We start from the raw sequence: 26,358 nt of genomic DNA on the forward strand, positions 1-26,358 counted from the left end.
TGAGGTTGTCGAGCAACAGCAGCGTCGAGTTCGCACCAAGAGAAAACCTCTGGAATTGAACGGCGTGGCGAGACCTCATCAAAAGCGTACTGCCAACCACCAGTATCTGGGAGGTCGCGCCAAAATCACCCTCAAACTCCAATGCACCAGAATCCAGCATCGAGGATGTCACTTTCACGTGCACGCATGCACCACTCCCCTTGATCGACAGGCCCATAAGGACGCACTGCAGCAGCGTGATGTTGAGTGTCTGCTCTGGTGCGGCAAAATACAACAGGTCCAGCACGATCGCGGCGGTGAAGGTCACGTTGACGAAGCACAGACCACGCACACCGGGATCAAGATAGTCCACGGAGCTGATGCTGCCACCGTGCACGCAGCGGACCTCCGTGTCCTTCGCATCGGGGAGCGGGAGCGGCCCAAGGCCGTCCGGAACCGCAGCTGGCAGACACGTGTCACCGTAGCCGCCAGCAGCGCACACGCACTCACAGCCGCAGATGCTGCTCGTCCTCGCAGCAAAGCACACGGCGTCCACGGTGCACGCACCACAGTCCAGTGACGTCACGGGTGCTCCGATATTGAGGTCGTCTTGGTAATTCGTCACAGGTGAACCCCTTATCTCGTTGCACACGCCGTAGATGATCGGGCGAGAGTCGGATGGTGGCGACCAGTTGCTGATCATGTACGTTAAGACCGAGTAAAAGCCGTATTTAAAGCTGTTGTCAATTATCGACCACACACTCTGATCGCGGAACACCACGCCGTTCTCGTTGGCTACGTACACAACGTAGGCGGTGCGGAACTCGTTGTCGCGATGCACCAGCCAGCTGCCACCAGTCACAGTCAGCGTGGTTGCCATGAGCATGGCAAAGCCGAGACGGAACTCGCTGGACACAACCTGCAGCACGCTGCCGCCATCCACTGCAACGTCCCCAAACACAAGCGCGCCTTTGTAGTACTCGGTGCTCGGCGCACTCCAAGAGCTGTTCTGTATGGAGAACACGGAGCCGCCGCTGACACGCAGGTCCGACGCAAGGGCGTACATCACGTGCGACTGCGACAGGACAGCGCAGTTGTCCATGTAGAAGACGCTGGACAGGTGCACGCCAAGGCCGTACTCCACAAGGATCGCAGCGCACGAGCCCCCGCCGCACACCACCGTCGACCGCGTCATGACAAACCGCGTCGACAGAAGCCGGACACCGTCCAGGACAAGCGCGGGGCCGTACCGGGACCCCGCATGGCCACGGGTCGTCGGCACGTACTGCGACCCGCCAACCGTCGCGCGCAGCGTTGAGTTCGCCAGCAGCACACTCGAGTGCAGCGGCATCGTGCCATGCAGCACAATCGTGCCCTCCAGCGACGTCACATTCGTCATGTTGACGAGGGCGTGCGGCATCAGGCGCACCGTGCTCTCGCTGAGGCCGCCAATCCGCAGCTGCGCGCCGCCCACAAGCACACAGTGGCGCAGCGTCACGTTCAGCGCGTCAGCGGACAAGTCCATCGAGCGCAGGTCCACCGCCACAGTGATTGGCCCGCTGAACACCACCGAGTCGAAGCACGCCGTCGCACGCCCGCCGCCAACCGTCACGGACTCCGTCAGCGTCACGCCACTCACGCAGCCCTGCGAACCACCGCCGCCGGCCCTCGCAGGCGGCACGTCGAACGGCAGGCATGCCTCGCCCACGCCGCCGGCACGGCAGCTGCACACGCAGTCGGAGAACGACGCCGTCAGCGCATCGAAGCACGCCAGCGCAGCCGCACAGCCGTCGCACGGCACCACGCTCACGGAGGACAGGCCGGCCAAGCGGTAGTCGCCGCTGCTCTGCAGCACCCGGCCGCCGGCACGGTTGCACTGCACGGACACGACGCCGCTCGTGATCGTCAGCCCGGAGACAAGCGTCGCGCCGGTGGCAGCGCAGCGCGCAATCGACACGGCGCCGCCGCTCAGCGTCACACCCGACAGCGACGCCACTGACGACGCCTCGCCCACCGCCCACACGTCGCGCAGCTCCAGCCACCCGCCGTCACCGACCGTCCCACCGTCGCAGTGCACCAGCGACGACGCAGCAGACCCCTCGACGCCCACGAAGCGCAGCACCGAATCAAACACCGCGAGGCGCTCGCCAAGCACAATGCCGCCGCCGCTGCTCACAACCGACACGTTCGTCACGGAGAACACCGAGTGGCTCCGCAGACTGAGACGCGACGAGGACGCCACATGCATCGCGGACGCGGTCGAACCGCCCGACGCCTCCAACAACACGCCGTCAAGCACCACCGCGCTCGACAGCAGGTCCACGCCGCCGCCAACGTGCACCGCCGACCCGCCCGCCTGCAACGACCTCAGCACAGTGCTGCTCACACGCAGCTGCGTCTGCAACAGCGACGTCGCGTGCAGCACAAGCGGCGACGCCACCGCGTCCGTCAGCCCGCTCAGCTGGGAGTAGCGCATCGGCCCCGCCGTCACAATCGTCGAGTCACGGACCGTCACGTTCGTGCGTGCCGGCAGGTTGTGCACAAACACGAGCGAGCAGTAGCTCCCCGACAGCTCGCTCACGCTCACCTCCAGGCTCCGGTCACTCGCCGGCTCACCGCTGTAGCCCCGCACGTAGATCTGCGCACCGCCGTCGCACACACAGTTCCTCACTTCGATGCGCAGCGCGCCGGGAAGCATCGCCGCAACGTCGAACACAACAGCCACGCCGTTCGTGATGTACACGCCGTCCATCAGCACCGTGTCCACGGCGCGGCCCACCGTGATGGCTCTGTCCACCGTGCTGCCCCGCAGTCGCAACGCCACCGCATGCACTGCGGGCATCCACGCCGCCGCCGCAACCAGCGCCAACAGAACAAGCAGCGCCACACGCACAGTCGCAATGGCCCTGTGCCGCACACGGTGCCGGCTGTACGGACACGCACCCACCGCAGACCACATCCACCAACCCAAACAGGTACCAATAAAGCTGTCGTGATGTGTCGCTTCCGCCCAGTCAACCGTAACTCCTACCTAGCAAATCCCTTCTACAGATGGCGAATCCAGGTACACAATTCCGACAGATCGTTATAACACTTCTGCTAACCCTAATACTTCAAGTAGCTCCTAACACCTTGAAACGATAGTTGTGCTGGTAAAGCAAAAGTATCTCTAACTGCACGCTCAGAAAAAGAATAAGAGGCAGCAACAACAACAGTAACCAAACACAGTGGCACGCAGAAGCATCTGGTCAAAGACAATCCCCACCACAAAACAACCACCGAGGCAAAGACGCGCAGACGCAACCACGCCAGTGACACTATCCCCTTCCCCTCATCGGCCGGAACCGCACCGCACTAAATCGCGCCGTGGATACCTTGTGAATTAGCGGCAATGGAGCAGCATACACAGAACAGCACCAAAATTTCATCCTATAACTGCTCAAATTGATGTTTCTCGTACTAGTTGCCAACAACTCTGAAAAAGCCACAAAAGGGAATTGTTCCACTCATCCTCCTCCTAATCAAAGAAAGCCCTTCATGCCCTCCCCCTCCACGGCCTAAGATCCGCAAGAGGCTGTCAAGAGAAAAAAAGTGTGTGGAGAACACCAATTTGCAAAGCGGGATCGGCTGCCACTCACCCTCACTCCCTCACACCTCCCGCTCCCTCCACAGGCGACCCAGCACATCACCATCACGACAAGACGCAGCACCGCGAAAGCACACACACACCGGGACATGTTGGGCCTCTGCTGTTCACTCTCCTCCTTCCCTTCTCCTTCCGCTGGATCCGGTCACGCGGCGACGGTTGTGTGTGCGGGGTGCCACCACAGCAGCAACACGTTAGGGCATATAAATATGTTTGTGCGTGGGCAATGTGTGTGTGCTGTTGGTCCTTTCAGAGCCTTCGAATCCCACAGTAGCGATTAGCGCTTTTTTGCTTTTCTTCCTAGCGTGTCTGTGTGTGTTCGATAAGTGAAGGAGGAAAACAGCGACAATACATCCGATACATCAATGGGAAGCACAACACCCACGCGGAGTGCAGGAGACAAGACAATCCGGAAGGGACGGCACGGAGAGCCATCGCCCACAGAAAAGAGCAGCAACACGGCAATTCGCGACAGGCCGTCGGTGTGTGCGGGCCAGCCCTCGCGCGGTGCAACACGCCACACATCCAACAGGGAATGACAGACAGACAGACAGAGGGTGAAGAATGGATGCCGCCAAGGCGCACTCACAATCAACATGGCCCGTGAGCATGCCGCCACTCCACGCAGAAACACAGGAGAAAATGGTGACAAGGGAAAAGAGCAAGAAGCAGCAAAAAAAAAAAGCGCACGGAAGGAAAAAACGAAAAACTGGAAAAACACCGCCACGGCCCTCGCCCTGGCCGGCGACTCCACACCAGCCCTCTCACACAATAACACCATCGCAGTGCCGTCAGTCCGCGGGTGAGAGGATTCGGCCCTCCACACAACAAACGCACTCACCGCCAGCAGCCACCCGCCATGGAAGAGGAGAAGAGACCAAACGCCACCATCGCCTCCAGTTCAATCCCACGGCCAAAGGGATACGGCCACAGCCCCGCAGCCAACACACAGCGCACGCGGAGCGAGCAACCACCCAAAGAGCCACACGCGGAAGCGGATCCTCACCCATCCACAACGCGCCGCCTCATTCCATGCAGTCACACGGAATGCACTGTTTCCTCAACAGAACTTACCCTTCGTCCATCCCTTAAAGATGCTTCTGTTAGTGATGGGCCTTAGAGCACAATAGAATGAAATGGACAATGCGGTAACGCCGTGACACCGCCAGCCACAATGATTATCTCATACCGGGGCAATTCTCCAATTACGCCTCGTATACACACACAACTAACATACCATATAAAAATCACCCAATGTTTTTCACCAGAAAACAAACAACCCCACTCCCTCCCTAATTTTTTCTGCCACTGTTATGTTCGATAGCGTTGGACATTTTTGAAATCTGTGCGACATACTGCCGTCTGGTGCTGGTGCACCCGCACCGTATGCTCAGACACAAGCATCCAAAAATATATAAATCCCACAGTGTTTTTAACCAGAAATCAAAACTGCCCCTTTCATTCCCTAATTTATTTTTACCATTTCGGTGGTTATTCCCCACCTCAGAGAGCTTCGCCCATTCTAAGCTCTCCGGATGATACTGCTGCTATGTACTGGCGCACCTTTTCGTTCCAGAACGCCGCAATCTCTCGGTTTTCAGCGCGGCTCACATTATCGGAATTGTCGACATCGCATCTCTGCCAGCCATCCATAGGCGTGCTGTCTGCGTGCCGTATATAAACAATCTCCCACGACATGTCTCGGGATAATTCCTCCCAACCCTCAAAATATGCCGCCAGGCACTCAGTGAACTGCCTCACAGTGCTGGTATTCGTGTGGTGCCCACCCGCCGTAGCCATCCGCAGCCCAACCAGCGTCTTCGGATTTGTGTCCACAAAGAAAAAGCCGTCCACCAGCGGAAAGTTTTGGACTTTCGGCTCATACAGCACCCAGTGGTCCATAGCAACCGGATTGGAAAGACGTTCCGGTGGTGGTAGAACCTCTTTCCTGGCGAAGCTCGTGTCTGAGTGCTCTTTCAGCGCACAGCTGTGTGGCTCACGTCGTCCTGGTGGCCTCAGTTCCTTGATTTTAAGTCTTATCGCACGCAGGAAATCCTCATTCAAAAATGCGGATACGGCATACTTTCCAATAATATATGGTGGGACATAATCCCAGAACCTCAGAACGAAAAAAATAAAATCGGACTGCTTCATTTCATTCTCCAGCCGGGACAATATTTCGCGTTCGAGGTGGGGAGATATCAGTACATTCAGAGGCGACTCAATGTTGTTTCCTCGTCGTACTCGGACAACCCTCACAAGCTTTCGAGACAAGTCACTGTCATTGGACGAGTAACAGCAGCCAATACCCAAATTACGCTCTAATTCCGAGGCGGTCGACCCATACACGGCCTGCTGACACGCTTTAATGCGGTCATCATATGCCTGTTTGCCAAATATGAAGCGGAGAATTGGTCCCACGTTATTTATGCGGCCCCTCACCTCCTCCCAGTATTCCGCTTGCTCCTGCAGTGGCCGATTGCGCTTCATCCAAATGCACATTGCCCTCACATCGTTTTCTTCGGGACAATCAATTACGATTTCAATAGCGTCCATTTTTTTTGTCCACCGTTCATATTCGTTTTTGTCTGGTGGTGTCACCACAATCATGCCCCATCCCTTGCAAGGCAAACCGGCAGGCGGTTGACGAGATGCCAATGCCACGTCGTAGATAATATACCCCTTCACCCCACGCCGAGAAAAAATGTTTACAACATCCTCAATCCTGTGGTCATCCATGTACACTGACACCGTTCTGATGATCTTGTCAAACAGGAATGATTGACTCCCAATAACGTACGCAACCATTGGGAGCTGCTCCGCATCGTAGTGCACCAGCTGATAGAGGAGGTACGAGCCGGCATTCATCGACTTCCCGATCCCGGCCGTCCCAATCAACACACGTCACCTAGGCTTAAAGTAGTCCCCAGCGTCAGGGCTGAACCACTCGGTTAGATCGCCCTTGACGATCCGCCACACTCGCTCCACCTCACAGTTCACATGGCAGTCACGAATAAATTCATCCTCTTCCCACGAGGACGGCCATCCCTTGTCCGAGGTGAGCACCATCAACCTGAGTCGTGGTGCACCGGATTGTCCCACACCATCATCCCTTTCGAGGGTGTCGTCAACTGCCCTGTACGGCCATGACTGTTCTGGCTTCCCCTCATGCATCCCCATTCCCGCCCCCGTTTTCTTTCGCTTATCGCCGTCCGGAAGTTCCACCGCATGGCTCCGCCTCGCACTGTGCACAGACTCGTAGCATCCCTCCAGTTTCTTCGATGCGCTCGTCGTCGTTGGGTTCCTCGCCTCCTCGGCAGCTGCATCCAAGAAATGTTTAGTGGAGTTATGAACAGCTGCTTTTACCTCCGCAGCAGCCAATGACCGCCCAGTTAGATTGTCGACACCCTTATCGCAAAGCTTGCGTATATCCTCGTCGAAGATCACTTCACCCTTTGCAGCTCGCCTCATAGTCAAATAACGACCCGATGCCTGTATCTCGTTCAGTGCTCCTTTATCACGGATATAATTCGTGGGGTCCTTGAAAAACTCCTCCAGCAAGACATCCCAATTGGCGTCCAAAGCGCCCCTGCCGTCCGGTCCCCTCGTAAGAAAGTCGTTCAGCCTCATTACGTTGACGCGAACTCTTCCCTTAAACAGTACCTCTTCGATATTAGTGGAAATGGTAAATTTCATTTCCTGCGTTCGTCTTAGCCTTTCCTCTGCCTCCCGCCTCGCTTCTGTCGGTACCTGCGTGAGTACTCCGTTTGGTTTTCCCCTTGCAAGAGGAGTGATCGTATCCTTTTCTTTCATAGTCCCTACGTTGCCCGAGAGAGAACACACCTTCGTGAAGAGGCTTAGTAATGGCCTCCAGCGCTTGGTGCGCAGTTAAGTTCAGAATTTCTTCAAGAAGCCGTTGGTCGTGTACGTAATCATCCGGCTCCTGAACAACCACCTCCATCGTCACATTGTAGTCTTTCATCAACGGCCGCTCTGCCGCCAACATAATTCCAAAGGAAATCACTCAGCCTCATGTTGGTGCTGCTCATTGGTCCACTGCGGCCACACTTTACTCCCCACCACATGTCGAGCCGCAGCGTCGGAACCATCACAAGAACCGCGTCGAGGCGCCATCACAACACCCGTGCGGTGAAGCATCCCACTCGCACCGCCCAACTGCGGCCAGCAGGTGCCGCTGGCTCCAAAGGACAGTCGCGGCTGTTTTGTCCCGCAGTCCCAATGGCGTTGGGCGTGGCACTCGCACGGCGGAGTGGTAGTCGGTGCGCCATGCAGCCGCACTGCAACGCCTGTCGGTGAAGCAGTCGAGGCCCACCGCCCCGCAGCAACACAACGTGCAACCAACCCCAACACCGCCACACCATCGTCCTTTTTCATTTTGTTTTATTCACGTTGTCGGTCTGTTTGCCTCATAACCGACACCAAAAACAAGTGTACACCTTCAAAAAAGAATAAAAAGGAGGAACGATCCCACCGTCGTTCCGCGTCAGGCTCCCATCCACCCACCGCCATTGCCGCGCAGGAGACCGCAGTGACATCGCAGAGTCAGCACACAATGTGCACCGCACCATCGTGCACTGAACAATGGGCGAGACGCGGCCATGCATCGCCCCGCTCCATTTTCCCACCACTCAAGTGTTGCGTGCCCGCACAAAGCAGCAAACAGAACCAGTGTGCACACAAACCCAATCAACACCCTCACTCGCTGAAGCACATTATTCGCATGGAGTGAAAACTTTTGAGGACACACCAGCAGTAGCAGACTGCATGCAATTTCCCTGCCAACCCTGAGAAGAGACACAACAACTCTGCGGATTAAAGTGGCAGCCCCTCGGTGCCGCCTGCAGTTCACATGGCAGGAAGAATTCCACGCACGCATAGTTCCAAATCCCTCGCTGTTTGAGTGCACATAAACAGAAGTAAAAAAAATACCTGCGCGCAAGATGGCATTAAATACGTGAAGTCGTCGGCCTGTTTTGTTTGATGGTGTCGGCGAGCAATCCCATAAAATCCAATCAAAGCGACACGCCGGACAGAACAGCGTCCGTTAACAAAAATAATTGCGCCAATGCAAAAAGCAGCAGGGATTTGGGTTTTGCACCCGACCTCGGGGGCGACAGTGGCATGAGATTGTGTATGTGTGCAAGACCCTTCGTGGGACGGTGCGCCTCAATCCCGCCGTGCCTTGAGATAAAAGGACAACAACAAAAAGGATGGCCATGGCGCAGCTCCACTCAGGGGAAGCAATCGGGGCAGACACGGGCGGGAACCAAAGATCATACAAAAAAGGGGGCAATAACTCCTCCAACCCACGGAATCGTGCAATGTTCATCCCTCTCCTTCTACATTGAAGCCACCACGACAGAACAAATGCAACAGACACATGTGCAGCACAATATCGTTCCCTGTCCCGCGTCCCATCTTACTTCCCATGAGTGCCACGGCGGTGATACCGGCGTTACATCTGAGATGATTCCAAAATATCAGGCAGCATGCTGTGGAGAGTGGATGCTTGACAAAAGTGCCCGCGTCAGTGTCTAACAGAAAGTGGCATGAAAAAGAAGGAAACTATTCGAGACTCAAGCTACCCGTGTGTGGCCGTACTAAAGCAAACACTGAGACACGTGTGGAGCAAAGCAAAAAAAGAAGGAAAAAAATGATGCAATAGCCAAAAAAAATACATCGATATATAAGCAAAGCAATACGCCATTCCGCAAAATTCTTCTTTCTTTCTCTTGTTGTTTTTTCTACATAGCATCAGAAGCACAAAAAGCGACAGGCATGCCCTCCCACACAGTCATCGTGGAACAGGAGAGAGAGTCACTGCAGGCACCTGCACAAAAAATAGAAACAAACCAACAAAAACCAACAATCAATGACGCTGTCGGGGCGGAGTACGATCGGTGGCTGCGCAGCTGCACAGCCGTGGCCCCGCGCCCTCCCCTAATCTACCAGCACCGCATGCCTCCAAATTCTACGTAGTGAAAATCACAGGAGGGCACTACCGTTTTTTATCCCTAAAGTTTTATTAAATAACTCCTATAATCCGCAAGCAAGTAACCGCCGTCAAGCACCTCCTCATTACTGAGTAGAGATATGAAAGAGAGAGCAACAGCCCCCATACTCGGTGCTGCAGCGAAGAGCGTAAAAAACACGCACACGCACACACTTTACGCATCCGCCCCCGGACTAGCGCGATAGCTCGATAATCCGTTGTCGTCGATAATCGATAAAAATAAAGTAAAAGCAACAAACCAATCACCCAATCAATCTATGAATAATGGAAAGAGAAAAGGTATCTGCCAGAAGCATCCACGTTATGCCGCATCTGCAAAGGGCTTTTTGCATTCTCGACGCGTAACGGTGCTGTTGAGTGGCGGAGCCTTTACACCCCAAAAGGGGAAACTGCGATAATTTCTTCGTCAAGCAGAGCATCTTCACCTGTCCAGAAGGGCATAATTAATGCTGCAGCTCGCACTGGGTGCACCGTCGAACAGGCTCTGTGCGTCTGAGCGGGTGTCACCGGCCATGGGCTGCAACGGCGGTGCGGGTGGCCGGTAAGAAGACGCGCCGGTGGCGCCTGAGGCGTACGACAATGTCGTTGCTTCGTGCGGCTTCTGCACGACCTCTTCGCTCTCCTCGCCATCGCGCAGCAGCGCTTCCAGCCCACCACGCCGCGGCTCGCGCAGCTCCTGCCAGTGGCGGTCCTCCGCGTACCACACAACCACGCTGTACACAGTGATCGCAAGCAGCACAGCGGTCAGCAGAAGCACGATAGCCGCGTACGCCCTCGCACCGCCGTCGCTCGGCACAAGATGGTTGGCCGCGCTCACCACGCACAGCGCCGCAAGGAGCACAAGGCTCGCCGCGTGCATCACCGTCAGGAAGGCCGAGCGCATCATGTTCGTGAAGGCAATCACGCCCGCACCCGCAAGCAGCACAGCCGCCATGCAGAAATACTGGACGTGGCAGCCTCCCACGGGCGGGTGCACAGCAGCAATCAGGCACACCACACACAGCACCGACAGCTGGAACACGCACCAGTACACGTGGCTGCCCCTCATGTTCGTCAGCATGCCGCCGTACATCCGCTGCTGCGCCGCGGGGTGCCAATACCCGACGGGGTACAGCAGGCGCTCGTGCAGCGGCTTCCTCGAAAACTGCCAGTACTTCGTGAAGCTCGCGCCCACGTGGCGAGCAATCAAGTAGCACACGCCAGCAGGGAACGCCACACCGTACAGCACGCCAACGACACCGATCACGCGGTGCTGCACGCGGGCGCCGGGCATCGCCAGTGCAAGCACCGAGCCGAAGAAAATGCCGAGGTGCATCGCGTGCGCCACGACGTACGTCAGGCTCGGGAAGCGCATCGCCGCCCACGCACTCGCCGTGCCCACGCCGCGCCACCGCTGGAAGACGGCCGTCACACCGCAGTGCACGCACCCGAACACAGCGGCGAGCAGCGCGTTGCCCACCACCATCCACAGCGGGTCAAGGGCAGCGAACACCGACAGGAAGTACGGCAGCGCAACGGTGCTCGCACGCTCCTGCGCCGAGGCGCATGGCATCCTCGCCAACACGCCGAGCGCCTGCATCTCCAGGACGGAGCCCAGCCCACCGGTCACCACCACGGCAACAGCCGCCGCACCCGCAACAACGCCGGTGATCGCCGAGAGGGCGCTGGCGGCGGCGGGCAGCGTGGCGGACCTGATTGTGAAGGACCCGAGCAGCACGCCCTTGCAGCCGCCGGACACCGCCACAGCGTCGCAGCGAATGACTATCGTTTCGTCGGCAGCAATGAAGTAGCCGCGGTGCACGGGCACAGCCAGCTCCAGGACGGTGGACGGATTCGTCGCATTGCGCACCCACGTCGCGTTGCGCAGCATCGCTCCCCACGGACCGCCAAACCCGCTCGGCTGCGCCGTCAACACAGGCACAAAGCTCAGGTGCGTGCCGAGCCGCGGGTCGCGTGCCCAACGAAACGGCGGCGGCAGCGCCACCATCAGCCGCGTCGGGACGGCGCTCCCACCGCCGCGGATGTCGCTCTGCGTCAGGCTCCCACCAGCCGCCGTCGTCGTCACGGCGAGCGTCGGGCACGCCACCTCGCTCCACCACAGCGTGCCGCTCACCGACGCCGTCGGGGTCCGCGTGGGCGGCAGCGCCGTCGTCTCCGTCACCTGCAGCGTCTCCGTCGGCCCGTGCTGCGTCGGACTGTAGTGCGCCATGCTCACGCTCGGCGTCCACATCGGCGTCAGGCTACGCGTCTCCGTCAGCGTCGCCGTGTGGCTCAGCGGCGGCATGCCAGGTGTGCGGTTGCACCCGTCCACGTGCGGCAGGTACACCGGCAGGCAGTCGCGCCCGTACCCGCCCTCAGCACAGCGGCAGACGCACGACCCCGACATCGCCCTCGTCGCAGCTGCAAAGCAGCGCACGTCGGCGTCGCACACGCCACACGCCACAGAACGGAATTCCCCGATGATGCCGGCGGACCTGTAGTCCATCGGCTGCAGCGCCTGCCCGTTGAGCGTCAGACACCCCACGACGAACCTTCGGTCGGCGCCCACAAGCGCAACGGTGCCGTCCATCACGACGGGCCCGCTGCCAGCGTTCCCGTGGAGTGTCAGCGTGCTCTGCACAAGGTCCGCACTGCGCGGGTACGACGGCAGCGAAAGGAGCCTGCCGTTGATGCTGTTGCCGCGTACCGACAGCCACGACCCGAACACAAACGACGCCGACCCCCGCAGCACCAGCAGCGCGCCATCCGTCAGCGCACCGGCGTTGACATTCACTACGACGGCAGAAGTGTTAGCCATCATCCCGCTCTCAAACACCAACCCATGCGCGGCGTACACCTGGCTCCCCGACACGCGCAGCACAGCGCCCCACGACGCAACCACGCGCGCACTCGCGTACAACGCATATTCGCCACCGAATACGGCCGCGTCCAGCGCAAAGCCGCCACCGACAAGCTCCAGTCCGGCACCGTCCACCACCACCGTCCGCCCACCTGTCACCACCGTCACGAGGGCCACGCCAGACACAACCAGCACGGACCGCACGAGCCGCAGGCCCGACAGCACAAGCACCGGTGCGTACGGCGAGGACTGCGAGCCGGGAAGATACACAAGCGACGTCGACCTCGCGGAAACAAGCAGGGAGTCCGTCACCGTCAGCACAGACCCCGCGGGATACGTGCCGGTCAGCACAAGCGCACCGTTCAGCGCCTCCACATCGCACACGGACAGCTCCACCGGTCCGCTCTCGTCGCTCCCCGCAGCACCGCCCAACGCTCCACCGCCCATCACGTACAGCACGGCGCCGTTCAGCAGCGACACGTTCTGCACAACAATCCGCACGCCGCCTCGCGCCATCCACGGCACGTAGAGCACAGGACTCACGCCGTCCAGCACAACGTGGCGCAGCGTCACCTCGCTCGCGCCGGCAGGCACAACGAACACCGACCGCAGCGTCACGCCCTCGCGGACAAACACACTCGACGTGTTGCCCACAGCGGGCGGCAACGCGGGAGCTCCCACAGGCACGCACGCCTCGCCGTACCCGCCGCTGCCGCACACGCACTCGCACACACCGTCCTTCATGCTGGCCGATGCAGTCCCGGGCGCGTAGCAGTGCGTGTCCCTGTCGCAGTCGTCGCACCCAGCAACGTCGATGCTCCCAGCGTCGCCAAAACCAGCCGCTGCGTACTCCTCCGCCGTCGACAGGACAATTCCACCAGCGTAGTTGCACGCCACCCTCAAATGCGCCCCAGCCGTAAGCGACAGGCTCGCCGACAGCATCCTCGGCTGCAGTGCTCGGTTGCGCACAAAGCTCAGCGTGCTCCCAGCAGCGGTCACGGCGCCAGCGGCGTAGAGCATCTCCCTCGAGACGCCGTCGTGCACGTTGCCCTTCGCCAGCAGCATCGACCCACCGGACAGGCCCACCGTCGAATAAAACGCCACCGCGTGGTCCTCCGCCAACGAAAAGTCGTTCCGCACAAGCACCACAGCTGAGCCCGACACGCTCACAGCCCCACGCACAGACACCGCGTGCTTGCAAAGCAGGTATTCGCTGTCAACAAACGCCACCACGGAGCCGCCACTGGCCGCAACACCGCCCTCCACCGACACACACAGCCCCAGCGCCGTCTGCACCGACAGCCCGTCCACGTACAGCGCACCGCGCGACGACAGCGCCACGCCGCCAACCACCAACACGCCAACAGCGTCGCCGAACACCGCCGCCACATGCGTGCGCGCGATGGTCAGCACGCTCCCCGTCAGATTCACGCTGTGCACCACGAGGCACGCGGAGGCGTCGCCAAGGTCGTAGTCGCCGCGGTACGCAACACGCCTCTCCGCAATCAGCACCGAGTCCACCACAGTGACGCGCGAGCCCGGCGGAAATCGGTTCGCCACCACCACGCCGCCGCCAGAGCGCGACTCAAGCCCGCTGATCAACACATCGGCGCGCTGGCCAGCAGTCGGGTCGGACCGCCACCCAACAACGTACAGGCTCGCTCCGTCCGCAAACGTGCAGTTCACCAGCGTCACGTTGCGCACGCTCCCTGACATCGACGCCACGTCCACCACGACGTCCGCCGCAAAGGTCACGCCAACGTAGCACACCACCGACGTCCCAAAAACGGCGTTCACCTCCACATCCACACGCACGTCGCGCACGCAAAAGTCGGCGCCGTCGGTACTCGGTGGCTCGGGGACAGCAACGGGCAGACACGCATCGCCGTGGCCGCCCTCTGCGCACCTGCAGGCACAGCCATCACTCGACGCCGTCGTCGTGTAAGCGGGGAAGCACGACGCCGCAAGGGCGCATGGGTCGTCGCAGGTCAGAATGGTGGCATTGTACACGGACGGGATAATGTATCTCACCCCCTCCTCGCCGTTCACAGTGTTGCACGCAAACAAAATCCCTCCGTTCGTGAGATCGCTGGAGCCCGTAGGTATCAGCAGCACGTTCAGCGTGACCGTGCTGGACATGAATTGGTTGCCGGAAACAGACACCGTGGAGTCACGGAGATTCACTTTGGGGAGAAGAAAAGCAAAGGCATCCAATGGGGATTCACGGCACAGGTTGCCGCTCAACTGCAGCCAGGAGTTGTAGTAGATTCGGCAACAGGATCTAGAGAACAACACAGCCAAGCTTCCCTGCATGTCATTGCCCTGAAACACAACCGCTGACTGGGACTCCACACGTAAGACCGACAAAAATAACACGAAGCACTTCACCGGCCTCGTCACAGCGTTGCCTCGGACCACCACGGCAGAGTTGTTCAGTACACTCAGCGACGAAGAATGCATAGACCCCTCAAGATATATCAGCGTACCGTTACCGCCAGTCATATGAAACTTGTTGCCCACCACCGCAAACACGGAGTGCCACGACACCCTCAGCGCAGATCTGACAACGTGAATGGCGATTGACGATGCCCTCACGGTCTGAAACACATTGCCACTCAGCACTACCGCGGAGTCGTTGCTGATCGCCAGTCCATTCATCGCAACACACGACGGCCCCCTACGGCCCAAACCCGACCGAGGGATCAGCCTCGTGACCGTGAAGCGGTTCCCGCTGATCGTGATGTTCGTGTGCGGTGGGAACACGCCCTCCGGACTGAGCAGCGCGTCATAGAATGTATTGCCGGTGACGACGATGTTCAGCGACCCCACAGCGGCGTGCACGTTGCCCAAGAGCAACAGCACGGCGCCATCTCTCCACGTGCATCCATCGAAAGTGACGTTTGCCACTTCGCCCGTCATCGCCCCAATCAGCACCGTCAGGCTCATGCCGCCCCCGCTGAACGTCACGTTGCGGTAGCACAGCCACAACAGCCCGCCGCCCACAGCCTGCGCAACCTCGGGGTATACCATGTCGCTGATGCACTCACCAACCGGCGGCGGTGGCGGTGTGCGTGGCGGTGGCGGCGGGCCAGCAGGCACAGGCGCTGGGACGCACACATCGCCGTGCCCTCCAGCAGCACACCGGCACTCGCAGTCGCTGACCGTCGTCGTCAGCGGAGCAAAGCAGTCGCCGTCCTTCGTGCACTCCCCGCACACTGCAACCGTCGTCACGTTGGTGATGCCGTGGAGCGCCAGCTCTTCCGCCGTCGTCACCTTCCGTCCCGCAACCGTCAGACACCCAGCAACGAACCTGTAGTCGGCGTCAGCCTGCGATAGCAAGGAGACCGACCACCCCGTCAAGCCCATCTTGCAGCCCGTCAGCGTCACCACACTGCTGCTGTCAATGATCAAAAAGGTGGATTCAGTTGCGTAAAAAATCGCACCCCCCCCCACGTCGTTGTCGCGCCAATCCAGCCAGCTCGACCGCTCAACGGTCCACAATTTTAGTGAATATATGGCATAGGACACGGAACCGCTGTTCCCCACCATGCGCAACACGCTGTGATCCGACACGCTGAATCGAGAGTACTGATACACAAGGCTTGTTCCGGAGGCCATTGTATTGTTGAGCAACGCAAAAACAGAGTGATCACGGACACTGAGAATGTTCACGTAGAACAGATGCGTGTACCCATCGAAGCTGCAGTACCGCGTGTACAGCGAGCTGCCACCCACCAGCGACAGCTTCCCGGTCGAGTAAAAAACAAACGCATCACGCTTCGATGCATGCGCCTTGACGTTGCTGACCAACAGCGAGGACGCAGTCAAAACAACGTTCTGCAGCAGCACTACGCTCCACGTGCTAATCCTGATGTCCGGCAAATGGACCTCAGAGGCCTGCACCGCGTCAACCTCCGTGACGGCGATGTCGCAGTGCAGCGGGAGGGCAAGTGAAAAATAAGCAACGGAGGATTGCATCACCGTCTGGCTCACGCGGATCAGGACGCCGGCTGACTCGGTCACTCCAACACCCCCAACAAACTGCAGTGCGGCACCCTCACGGAATGTGCACCCAGTGAGCGTGATGTTGATGGGAAGATGCAGCGGCATACTGTTGAGAAAGAAAGTCAACACAGCACCCACGCCGCTGAATGTCACACCTGCGTAGCAGTGGTGCGTCTTCCACATGTTCAGCGTAATTTTCGTCAGCGTCTGGTTCACCACGCAGCTCGTGTCGCCGTCGACGGCTCTCTCCGGTAAGGGCGGCACAACCGCGTCGGGCACCTCGAAGGGAAGACATGACGCGCCATGCCATCCGACCTTGCAGCTGCACGAGCACGAGCCGCGGTCCACCGACTCCGTCCCGGGCATGTAGCACGCCGCGTCGTCGTTGCATGTGCCGCACTTGAACACCACCACGCCCTCCGGAAGCACGTCGTCGTACGACACCTCCTCATCGCCCTGCAGGTTGCACCCAACCACAAACTTCGCGGGTGAATCCACAAGCGTGTTTGACAGAGACATTTCAGCAAAAGGACAGCTATCGTCCACCTGACGGTTGTGTGCAAGTGCCACGGTGGTGCCGCTGCCCGACAGCTGAATTTTGTGCTGGGCATGTGCTATAATTAATACTAATGCTGTGCTCACCTTGTTGCCCTCCACACGCCACTGCGCACCACCCTCGACTGTCAAATAGCCGCCAAAATACACCAGCGCGGAATCCGAAAACTCCGCGCTGCCAACAAAGTCGCAGTTCGCCACTCTCAACAGCCCCGCAGAGCTCACAACGGTATCCTCAAATACATAAACTCCATTGAACGCGCTCATCGTGTTATTCTCCACGTCAATGTAGCCGCCATTCTTCATAACAGCGTAAATGCAAACAGATGATTCCACACCGTCCTCCTCCTCCGTTGCGATCAACGTATTTCCCTTTATAATCACCCCGCCACCATCAACAACACCGATGGAGAAATAAACTGCGTACCTATTCGCCTCGATGAGGTTGTCGAGTAGCAGCAGCGTCGTGTTGGAACCAAAAACAAAGTCCAAAAAGGCAACGGCGTAGCTCGACGTCGTCACAAGCGAGCTGCCCGCCACCAGTATCTGGGAGCTCGCACCAAAATCACCCTCAAACTCCAAAGCACCAGAATCCAACATCGAGGATGTCACGTTCACGTGCACGCGAGCACCACTCCCCTTGATCAACAGGCCCACGAGGACGCACTGCAGCAGCGTGATGTTGAGTGTCTGTTGTGGCGCATCGAAATACGACAAGTCCAGCACAATCGCGGCGGTGAAGGTCACGTTGACGAAGCACAGGCCACGCACACCGGGATCAGGATCGTACACGGAGCTTATGCTGCCACCGTGCACGCAGCGGACCTCAGTGTCCTTCGCACCTGAGAGCGGGAGCGGCCCAAGGCCGTCCGGAACCACAGCCGGCAGACACGTGTCGCCGTAGCCACCAGCAGCGCACACGCACTCACAGCCGCTGATGCTGCTCGTCCTCGCTGCAAAGCACACGGCGTCCACAGTGCACGCACCACAGTCCAACACCGTCACAGGTGCTCCAATATTGAGCCCTTCTCGGTAATCCGTCACAGGTGAGCCCCTTGCCTCGTTGCACACGCCGTAGATGGTCGGGCGCGCGTCGGATGGTGGTGACCAGTTGCTGGTCATGTGTGCAATGGTTGACGAGTACAAGCCGTAGTTGAAGTTGTTGTAAAGTATCGACCACACACTCCGATCGCGGAACACCACGCCGTTCTCGTTGGCTACGTACACAACGTAGGCGGTGTGGAACTCGTTGTCGCGGTGCACCAGCCAGCTGCCGTCAGCCACGGTCAGCGTTTCTGCAATGAGCATGGCGAAGCCAAGACGGAACGTGCTGGACACAACCTGCAGCACGCTGCCGCCATCCACCGCAACTTCCTTGAACATACACGCGCCTTTGTAGTATTCATTGCTCGGCGCACTCCACGAGCTGTTCTGTATGGAGAACACGGAGCCGCTAACAACACGCAGGTCCGACGCAAGAGCGTACATCACATGCGCCCGCGACCTGACAGCGCAGTTGTCCATATAGAAAACGCTAGATAGGTTCGCGTAAAAGCCACGGTCCACGAGGATCGCAGCGCACGACTCCCCGCCACACACCAGCAACGACCGCGTCATGACAAACCGCGTCGACAGTAGCCGGACACCGTCCAGGACAAGCGCGGGGCCGTACCGGGATCTCTCGTGGCCAGGAGTCGTCGGCACGTACTGTGACCCGCCAACCGTCGCGCGCAGCGTTGAGTTCGCCAGCAGCACACTCGAGTTCGGCGGCATCGCGCCATGCAGCACGATCGTGCCCTCCATCGACGTCACGTTCGTCATGTTGACGAGGGCGTACGGCATCAGGCGCGCCGTGCTCTCGCTGAGGCCACCAATCCGCAGCAGCGCGCCGCCCGCAAGCATGCAGTGGCGCAGCGTCACGTTCAGCGCGTCAGCGAACGCGTCCATCAAGCGCAGGTCCACCGCCACAGTGATCGGCCCGCTGAACACCACCGAGTCAAAGCACGCAGTCGCACGCCCGCCGCCAACCGTCACCGACTCCGTCAGCGTCACGCCACTCACGCAGCCCGGCGCACCGCCACCACCGCCGCCGGTCCTCGCAGGCGGCACGTCGAACGGCAGGCACGCCTCGCCCAGACCGCCAGCATGGCAGCCGCACACGCAGTCGGAGAACGACGCCGTCAGCGCATCAAAGCACGCCAGCGCAGCCGCACAGCCGTCGCACGGCACCACGCTCACGGAGGGCAGGCCGGCCATGCGGTAGTCGCCGCTGCTCAGCAGCACCCGGCCGCCGGCACGGTTGCACTGCACGGTCACGGTGCCGCTCGTGATCGTCGGCCCGGAGACAAGCGTCGCGCCAACGGCAGCGCAGCGCGCAATCGACACGGTGCCGCCGCTCAGCGTCACACCCGACAGCGACGCCACAGACGACGCCTCGCCCACCGCCCACACGTCGTGCAGCTCCAGCCACCCGCCGGCACCGACCATCCCACCGTCGCAGCACACCAGCGACGACGCAACAGACCCCTCGACGTCCACGAAGCGCAGCACCGAATCAATCGCCGCGAGGCGCTCGCCAAGCACAATGCCACCGCCGCTGCTCACAACCGACACGTTTGTCACGGAGAACACCGAGTGGCTCCGCAGACTGAGACGCGACGAGGACGCCACATGCATCGCGGACGCGGTCGGACCGCCCGACGCCTCCAACAACACGCCGTCAAGCACCACCGCGCTCGACAGCAGATCCACACCGCCGCCAACGTACACCGCCGACCCGCCCGCCTGCAACGACCTCAGCACAGTGTTGCTCACACGCAGCTGCGTCTGCAACAGCGACGTCGCGTGCAGCACAAGCGGCGACGCCACCGCGTCCGTCAGCCCGCTCAGCTGCGAGTAGCGCATCGGTCCAGGCGTCACAATCGTCGAGTCACGGACCGTCACGTTCGTGTGTGCCGGCAGGCTGTGCACAAACACAAGCGAGCAGTAGCTCCCGGACAGCCCGCTCACGCTCACCTCCAGGCTCCGATCACTCGCCGGCTCGCCGCTGTAGCCTCGCACGTAGATCTGCGCACCGCCGTCGCACACGCAGTTCCTCAGTTCAATGCGCAGCGCGCCGGGAAGCATCGCCGGCACGTCGAACACCACAGCCACGCCGTTCGTGACGTACACGCCGTCCATCAGCCCCGTGTCCACGGCGCGGCCAACCGTGATGGCTCTGTCCACCGTGCCGCCCCGCAGTCGCAACACCACCGCATGCACCGCGGGCATCCACGCCGCAGCAGCAGCCAGCGCCAACGCCACAAGCAGCGCCGCACTCACAGCCGCAATGGCCCTGCGCCGCACACGGTGCCGGCTGCGCGGACACGCACCCTCCGCAGACCGCATCCACCAACCCAAACACGTACCAACAGGGCTGTCGTGGTGTTTCGCCCTCGCCCCGTCCACCATAACTCCTGTCCAACAAATCCCCTTATACAGATGGCAAGTACAGTTACACAATTCCTATATATCGCTATCCCACTACTTCTGCTATTCCTAATACAGCAATTAATAATTAACACCTTGAAACGATAGTTGTGCTGGTCAAGCGAAAGTAACTCTAAATGCTCGGTCAGAGGAGAAGGAAGAAGCAGGAACAACAGCAAATAAACACAGTGGCACGCAGAAGCATCCGGCCACAGCCCGACCGCCAACACAAAGACGCGAGAACGCAATCAAATCAGTTACGCCGTCCACCCCCCACCGCCCACGCAGTCCCACACAATCACCGTGCGGAGCGGTGGGATCCCAGCAAAGAAGCACATGACCACTGGCACCGCCAGCGTGACCGATGGGTCGGCGCTGCACAACAAACAGCGTCCAGGTTGATGCTGCACACACGGCATGCAAATGAAGAAAAAGCAGAAAGGCAGCAGTCGGACACAGGGAAAGTCTATCCACACTAATTGTTGTTTTTTCTCCTGTTTTATTGAAAAAATCCAACAGCCCGCACGCCAGCCACCACCAAACCTGAAAAACTTCAAATAGACGCAAAGCGGGCTCCCGCCCTCCCTCCTCGCAAAGCACCGGTGCCTGGCAGAACGTCAGCACAGCCACCCGCGCCACGTACAGCCACTTGCAGCTGCAGCTCCAACGCGCCGTGTGGGCCGCACACAGCTCCCCGCATCATTCTCGGTAGTCCCCCACTCGCGCATGCCATCGCAGAATTGTCACAGCCCTCAAAAACATGTGTGACAGAAAGAATCCCTGCGTCACCCACAGCAGCAGCGTCAGTAGCGCACGCACAACGCCCACCACAAAAACAACGCAGCAGCGGCACTCTCCGGCAAGCTACACAGCTCTAAGCATCAAGCATGCATGCACACACATTCGCATGCACGCTGCAGAGCCTCTTCTATTGACTGCATGAGCCCGCAGCGACCGCAACCAATCTCCCAAATGTACTTGTAAGCAACTCCATCCATGCCGCAACGCAAGAAAGTGCCGTGCACACAGCACAGACCCACGGCCGCAACAAGAGGGACGGAGCGCATCCAAGTCCACGGCAATGTCCTTTACTTCTCTCCGCCCCGACAAATTGGAATTACACCCCAGAACAGGTTGTGGCGGGTGGCACCCACACTCACAGTGAGGCACAGCGCAAACCGTCCGCTCCCCTCCAACTGTACTCAGCAGACCGACGCCCAGTCACCCTCTTGCCATCGCAATGGGGAACAAAAATAATCGTCACCGCGGAACATCAGTGCCTCTAGCAGAAAAGAAAAGAATTGAAGACATGTCAACAGCACAGCCGCCACAGAGACACTCAACAGGACACGGAGACACGCAGTGACAGTCAACACGGCAAACACGAAAACAGGCCACAGTGATTAGAAGAAAAAATGTGAGGGTTCTGCAGGGCTCCCATAAAGCAAAAAAAATCCATTCGGCAGAAATTTTATTTCCCGAGCCGAGCAGCACAATACGACCATGCGTTTGTGCGTAAATATTGCCCGCCCCAAGAAAAACAAAAAGATCCTACTATTTTGTAAGCCCAAACAAAATCCCCCACTTTCCATGCGGCATCCTGCCTGCTCCTCCACTCCTCGTTTCGTGCGATCCGTGGAACGCACAGCAATGAGGCCGGCACCGTGTGTGGGCAACAAAGCAAATAAGTGGGGAAACACCTCGCTCGTGACGGTGTGTAGCAGGCGATCATCGGGGGAAAACACAGAGGTGCTGATTATTCCAATAAAGCGACAAGAAAAAAAATACCAGTAAAAAAAAAGTTGGAATGCTTAACAAAATGCAGTGAGTAATGCTGGGAAGCTGCACATTTGTTGTTCCACAAAAAGTCGCAATTCCACCCTCCCCCACACCTCAGCAGAGGGCCGCAGCGCCCCACAGACCCACAAGCAGAAGCAACAGCACCCGAGACACACAGCCATGCACGGTGTTGCCACACCTTAGACCCACGGACACCAACGCGGTGACACTCTCCAAATCAAAAGGGTCACTGCCCAAGGGCGGCGCTGCGTTAAACTCCGATGGAACCTTTGTTTTCCCAGGCGTTGTGCTCGAATGAGCCGGTGCGGCACCAGCGCCATCCAACACGTTGCCATTGTGGTGAGCAGTTGCTGGTTCTGTGCCGGGCTCAGGGGCGGCTGTGGCAACATCCGCGGGCGTCATGTCAGTGCTGCTGAATGAATCGGGGCCGCTGTTCGTGCCCACAGCAGTGCAGGCATGCGTTTCCCCTTCAGGGTCGTCGTGTTTTTTTGTCGCCGGCGAGCGTGTTGGCGGTGGGCGGCTCTTTGTGCACACTCTCAAAAAAAAAAAAAAACACGTGAAATGCTGCGCTGGGGCCAACCGTCGGTGTATCCGTTATGCGAAGTGCCTTCACTCGCCTTGCCCGCCTGCCCCATCATCAATGCTGCCGCGTTGGAGGGCAAGTGCTCCCGGCCACCTTCAGGGCGACCCCCGCTGACAGGTATCTTGCTTTCAAGTACTTCCTGACGACTGACCACGCTCGGTGTCGAAGACAATGCAGGCGCCAATACACCACTGCTGGGTGCCTCTTCTTCTATTTCCCCGTATCAGCTGAGGTGGACGGGCCAATGGCATCAGAAGAAGATGTTTGCCTGGGAACTGCTGAGCCCTTCCTATTTCCTGATGGTTGCGCTGTTGAGTGTTGACGTTGTGGTGCTGATGTGTCTTCCTGCCGCGCTTCATCCACGACGACAAGCCCACTGGCGGATTGAGGGAAAGTTTCACTCGCATGATTGTTGTGAGGCGCACCTTTCGGAGCCGGCACCCTCGCCTCTGGAGTGCCAACAGCATCCGGCTTCGTCTTCATTATCGCTTGAGGCTCGTCACCCTTCAACACGCGGTTGTGCAACAGGACGTTGCTCACCGTCACATGAGTGTTACCGAGCACTCTTGCCGTCGCCGCCAACGCAGAAGTGTGAAACGCTTTGGGACCTCAACAGCGTTATTAGCTCCTGGAAAAGCTCTCATAGTCCTCATCCTCCTCATAATCCAGTTCTCCGTCGCATATCGTCGATCCATCCACGTACACAATCAGCCCCGCATCATCCTATTGCAGTGCCAACTGATGTGTTTTGCCCTGCACTAAGTCGGGATCCCCTGACAAATTCTGAGTCTCACCGTTGAAGGTGGCCTCCCACTTCCTTCCACTCGTGTAGAACAGCCCAAAAGCACGGTGCTGTCAGTGTCATTCATCCCCACACCCACCAAAAAAACAGGGCCATTATGCGGCTCCTCATGGATAGTCACCGTCGCCAAAAAAGGTCAAACTTGTTGTTTGCGAAGTAGTACGGCACATTCTGCCCCAGTTTGCCAACAGGTCACTAAACTCCCTGCTCCAGACCCTTTGAACGTCATCCCTCCATCAACCCCTGACCTCCCATTGTTCACTGCTGCATTCACGCAGAGGTACTCGTCGGCCCATGCGCTGTTAGTTGACGTGTTGGATAAAAAGCCAAACAGCCCTTCGGTGGGGGCAGAACCATTACAGTCACGGCGCTTCTGAGTCCTTTCATCCACGCAGCGGTATTCATTCGCAACCTATGCGTCCTTCTCCTTCCAGGCAACCAACACCCTCTTCACGCCCTTCAACTTCTCCGTCAAGTCCACAAAAGCAATGTTGCATTCGTCATCCGCAGCAGCGACTTCGTGCGAGCAGTACAGTTTTATCCACTCTTTCTCCAACAATGATCGCACTTCGTCTGTGGCGTACAGCAGAGTGCTGGCGGCAAACTTCCCATTTTCAGCGGATACCGGCCCAACATCATAAATTCGCTGCATGTCCGTCAGCCGCAAGTCTACTCGACCCGCTTCTTCTCCCCCTTCCAGGAATACACCGGCTGGCTGAAATGGACGACGTTCTGTCCATCGATCGTCGCGCTGACAAAGCCACCCTGCACGCCGTGCCCCGGACGTGTCAGTGAGTTGCCCCACACGTGTGAAAGAGGGCCGTATGCCTCCGTCCACCGACTCCCCTTTTCGTCCGCCCTCTAAACCCTGCGGCTGCCATCCCCACACGACGTCATCATGCGGAGACCTTTGCCCTCCATTCAGGGACCGCAGGCTGGATGCAGTCCTCGTGAGCCGTATATTCCGAAAACTCCCAATCATGCGTAAAACCTTTGGCAAGGATAGTCAAAGAAACGCTCCTTCCACCACCATTCAATAACTGAATAGGCAGCACATAGCGACCACCGTCCTCCAGCCTAACGCCTGCGCTGCCACCACCCAAAAATTGTTTGAAGCGTCCGGGATGGGGTTTGCAGTACCTTAAAACGTCGGTAGGATTCGATGTGCTACCGTAATCCCACTCAAACGCCTTCATCTCCCTATTACCACATCCAGCCGAAACCTTGCCACTCGCGTACCTGGCCATCCTATAGTCATTACCAGCCACATCCGTCAATGGAGCCCTTTACATGCCACAGCCACCAAAAAGAGCATTCATTTCGCCGTAATACACAATACTAGTGGCGCCCAACAGACGGTCAACTTTGGTGTCAAAATGATCCATCCCAACGACTTTCCCTTTCATCCACTTCTTTTCGTTCCCTTTCAACCACTTTGCGGCAATGCCAGCATACAATTCGCTATCCTTGGGGTTCTTGTAATGCGCTTCAGCAACAGCCACAACAACACCATCCACCTCAACAAGAGAAGGTGCACGGAACGAGTCGTAACCCGCCTTCCTCGCGACATCCATTAAATTAGAAACCGAATTCCATCCAGTAAAGATGATTAAATTCTCTCAATCACTCTTAGCGGAAGCCCCACTGCGCAGCACATCATCGTGACAAGTAGGAGCAGCACCGCGGAAGCAAACACACGCCGGGACACGTTGGGCCTCTGCCTCTCTCTCTCTCTTCCTTCCCTCCTGCTTCCGCCACATCCGGTCACGCGGCGACCGTTGTGTGTGCGGGGTGCCTGCACTGCAGCAACACGTGAGAGCATATATATATATGGTGCTGTTGGTCCTTTCAGAGCCTTCAACTTTCGCAGTAGCGATTCGCGCTTGCTTTCATTCCCTTCCTAGCGTGTCTGTGTGCGAGAAGTGGAAGAAAGACACAACAGCAACAATACACCAGACACGTCAGTGGGGAGCAGAGCAGAGCACCCACGCGGAGAGCGGGAGACAAGACAACACGGAAGGGACAGCACAGAAGACCACCGCCCACGGAAAAAAGCAACACACACACGCGGGGTGCGAGGAGAGCACAAACCCTCTCGCGCGCACCGCACCCACCCGCTCCGCTAAACACCAGCGCCACGCACCGCCACTCCGCACCGGCCATCACGGGCGTCACGGCGGGCCGTCGGTGTGTGCGGGTCAGCCCTCACGCGGTGCAACACGCCACACCCAACAGAGGAAGAGAGGCAGAAAGACAGAGGGAGTGAGACAAATGGATGCCGTCGGGAGGCACTCACAATCAAAATGGCTCGTGAGCATGCGGCCACTCCATGCAGGAACACAGGAGGAGAAGATGACAAGGGAAAAAGACAAGAAGCAGCACAAACACACGGAAGAAACAAACAACGGGCGCGAAAAGCACCGCCAATACCCTCATACTGGCTGGCAACTCCACACCAGCCCACACACACAGAGACAAAAAAAAATCGCAGTGCCGTCAGTCCGCGGGTGAGAAGATTCGGCCCTCCACACAACAAACGCACACAACGCCAGCAGCCACCCACCAATGGACGAGGACGAGGAGAAGAGAGACACACCGCCATCACCTCCATTTCAATCCCACGGACAACGGGATACGGCCACAGCCA

General features: G+C 58.6%; 2 protein-coding genes and 2 pseudogenes across 2 annotated transcripts, besides 3 other annotated features; all 4 read right to left on the reverse strand.

The window, feature by feature from the left end:
* Window positions 1-2,938, reverse strand: Tc00.1047053511665.15 (dispersed gene family protein 1 (DGF-1), putative; the record flags this gene model as incomplete). The annotated part of the gene is made up of 1 exon (XM_808985.1): window positions 1-2,938. A coding segment is annotated over one exon (2,938 nt), but the record flags the coding sequence as incomplete, so codon positions are not given.
* Window positions 1-9,278: a sequence feature (areas not merged during assembly with more than two copies in the genome that could not be assigned to a particular haplotype).
* Tc00.1047053511665.30 lies at window positions 5,129-7,438 on the reverse strand (annotated as a pseudogene).
* Window positions 9,279-9,404: a sequence feature (areas merged during assembly that could not be assigned to a particular haplotype. This can correspond to areas where the two haplotypes were merged or to regions with more than two copies in the genome that were merged during assembly.).
* Window positions 9,405-26,358: part of a sequence feature (areas not merged during assembly with more than two copies in the genome that could not be assigned to a particular haplotype) that runs on past the window's edge.
* Tc00.1047053511665.50 (dispersed gene family protein 1 (DGF-1), putative) lies at window positions 10,081-20,508 on the reverse strand (the record flags this gene model as incomplete). Its single annotated transcript, XM_808983.1, has 1 exon — window positions 10,081-20,508. One exon carries the CDS (start codon window positions 20,506-20,508, stop codon window positions 10,081-10,083), a length of 10,428 nt encoding a protein of 3,475 aa, XP_814076.1.
* On the reverse strand, window positions 22,423-25,533 carry Tc00.1047053511665.60 (annotated as a pseudogene).

This window comes from Trypanosoma cruzi, genomic scaffold, assembly GCF_000209065.1.
Source record: "Trypanosoma cruzi strain CL Brener 1047053517153 genomic scaffold, whole genome shotgun sequence".
Lineage (NCBI taxonomy): Eukaryota > Euglenozoa > Kinetoplastea > Trypanosomatida > Trypanosomatidae > Trypanosoma > Trypanosoma cruzi.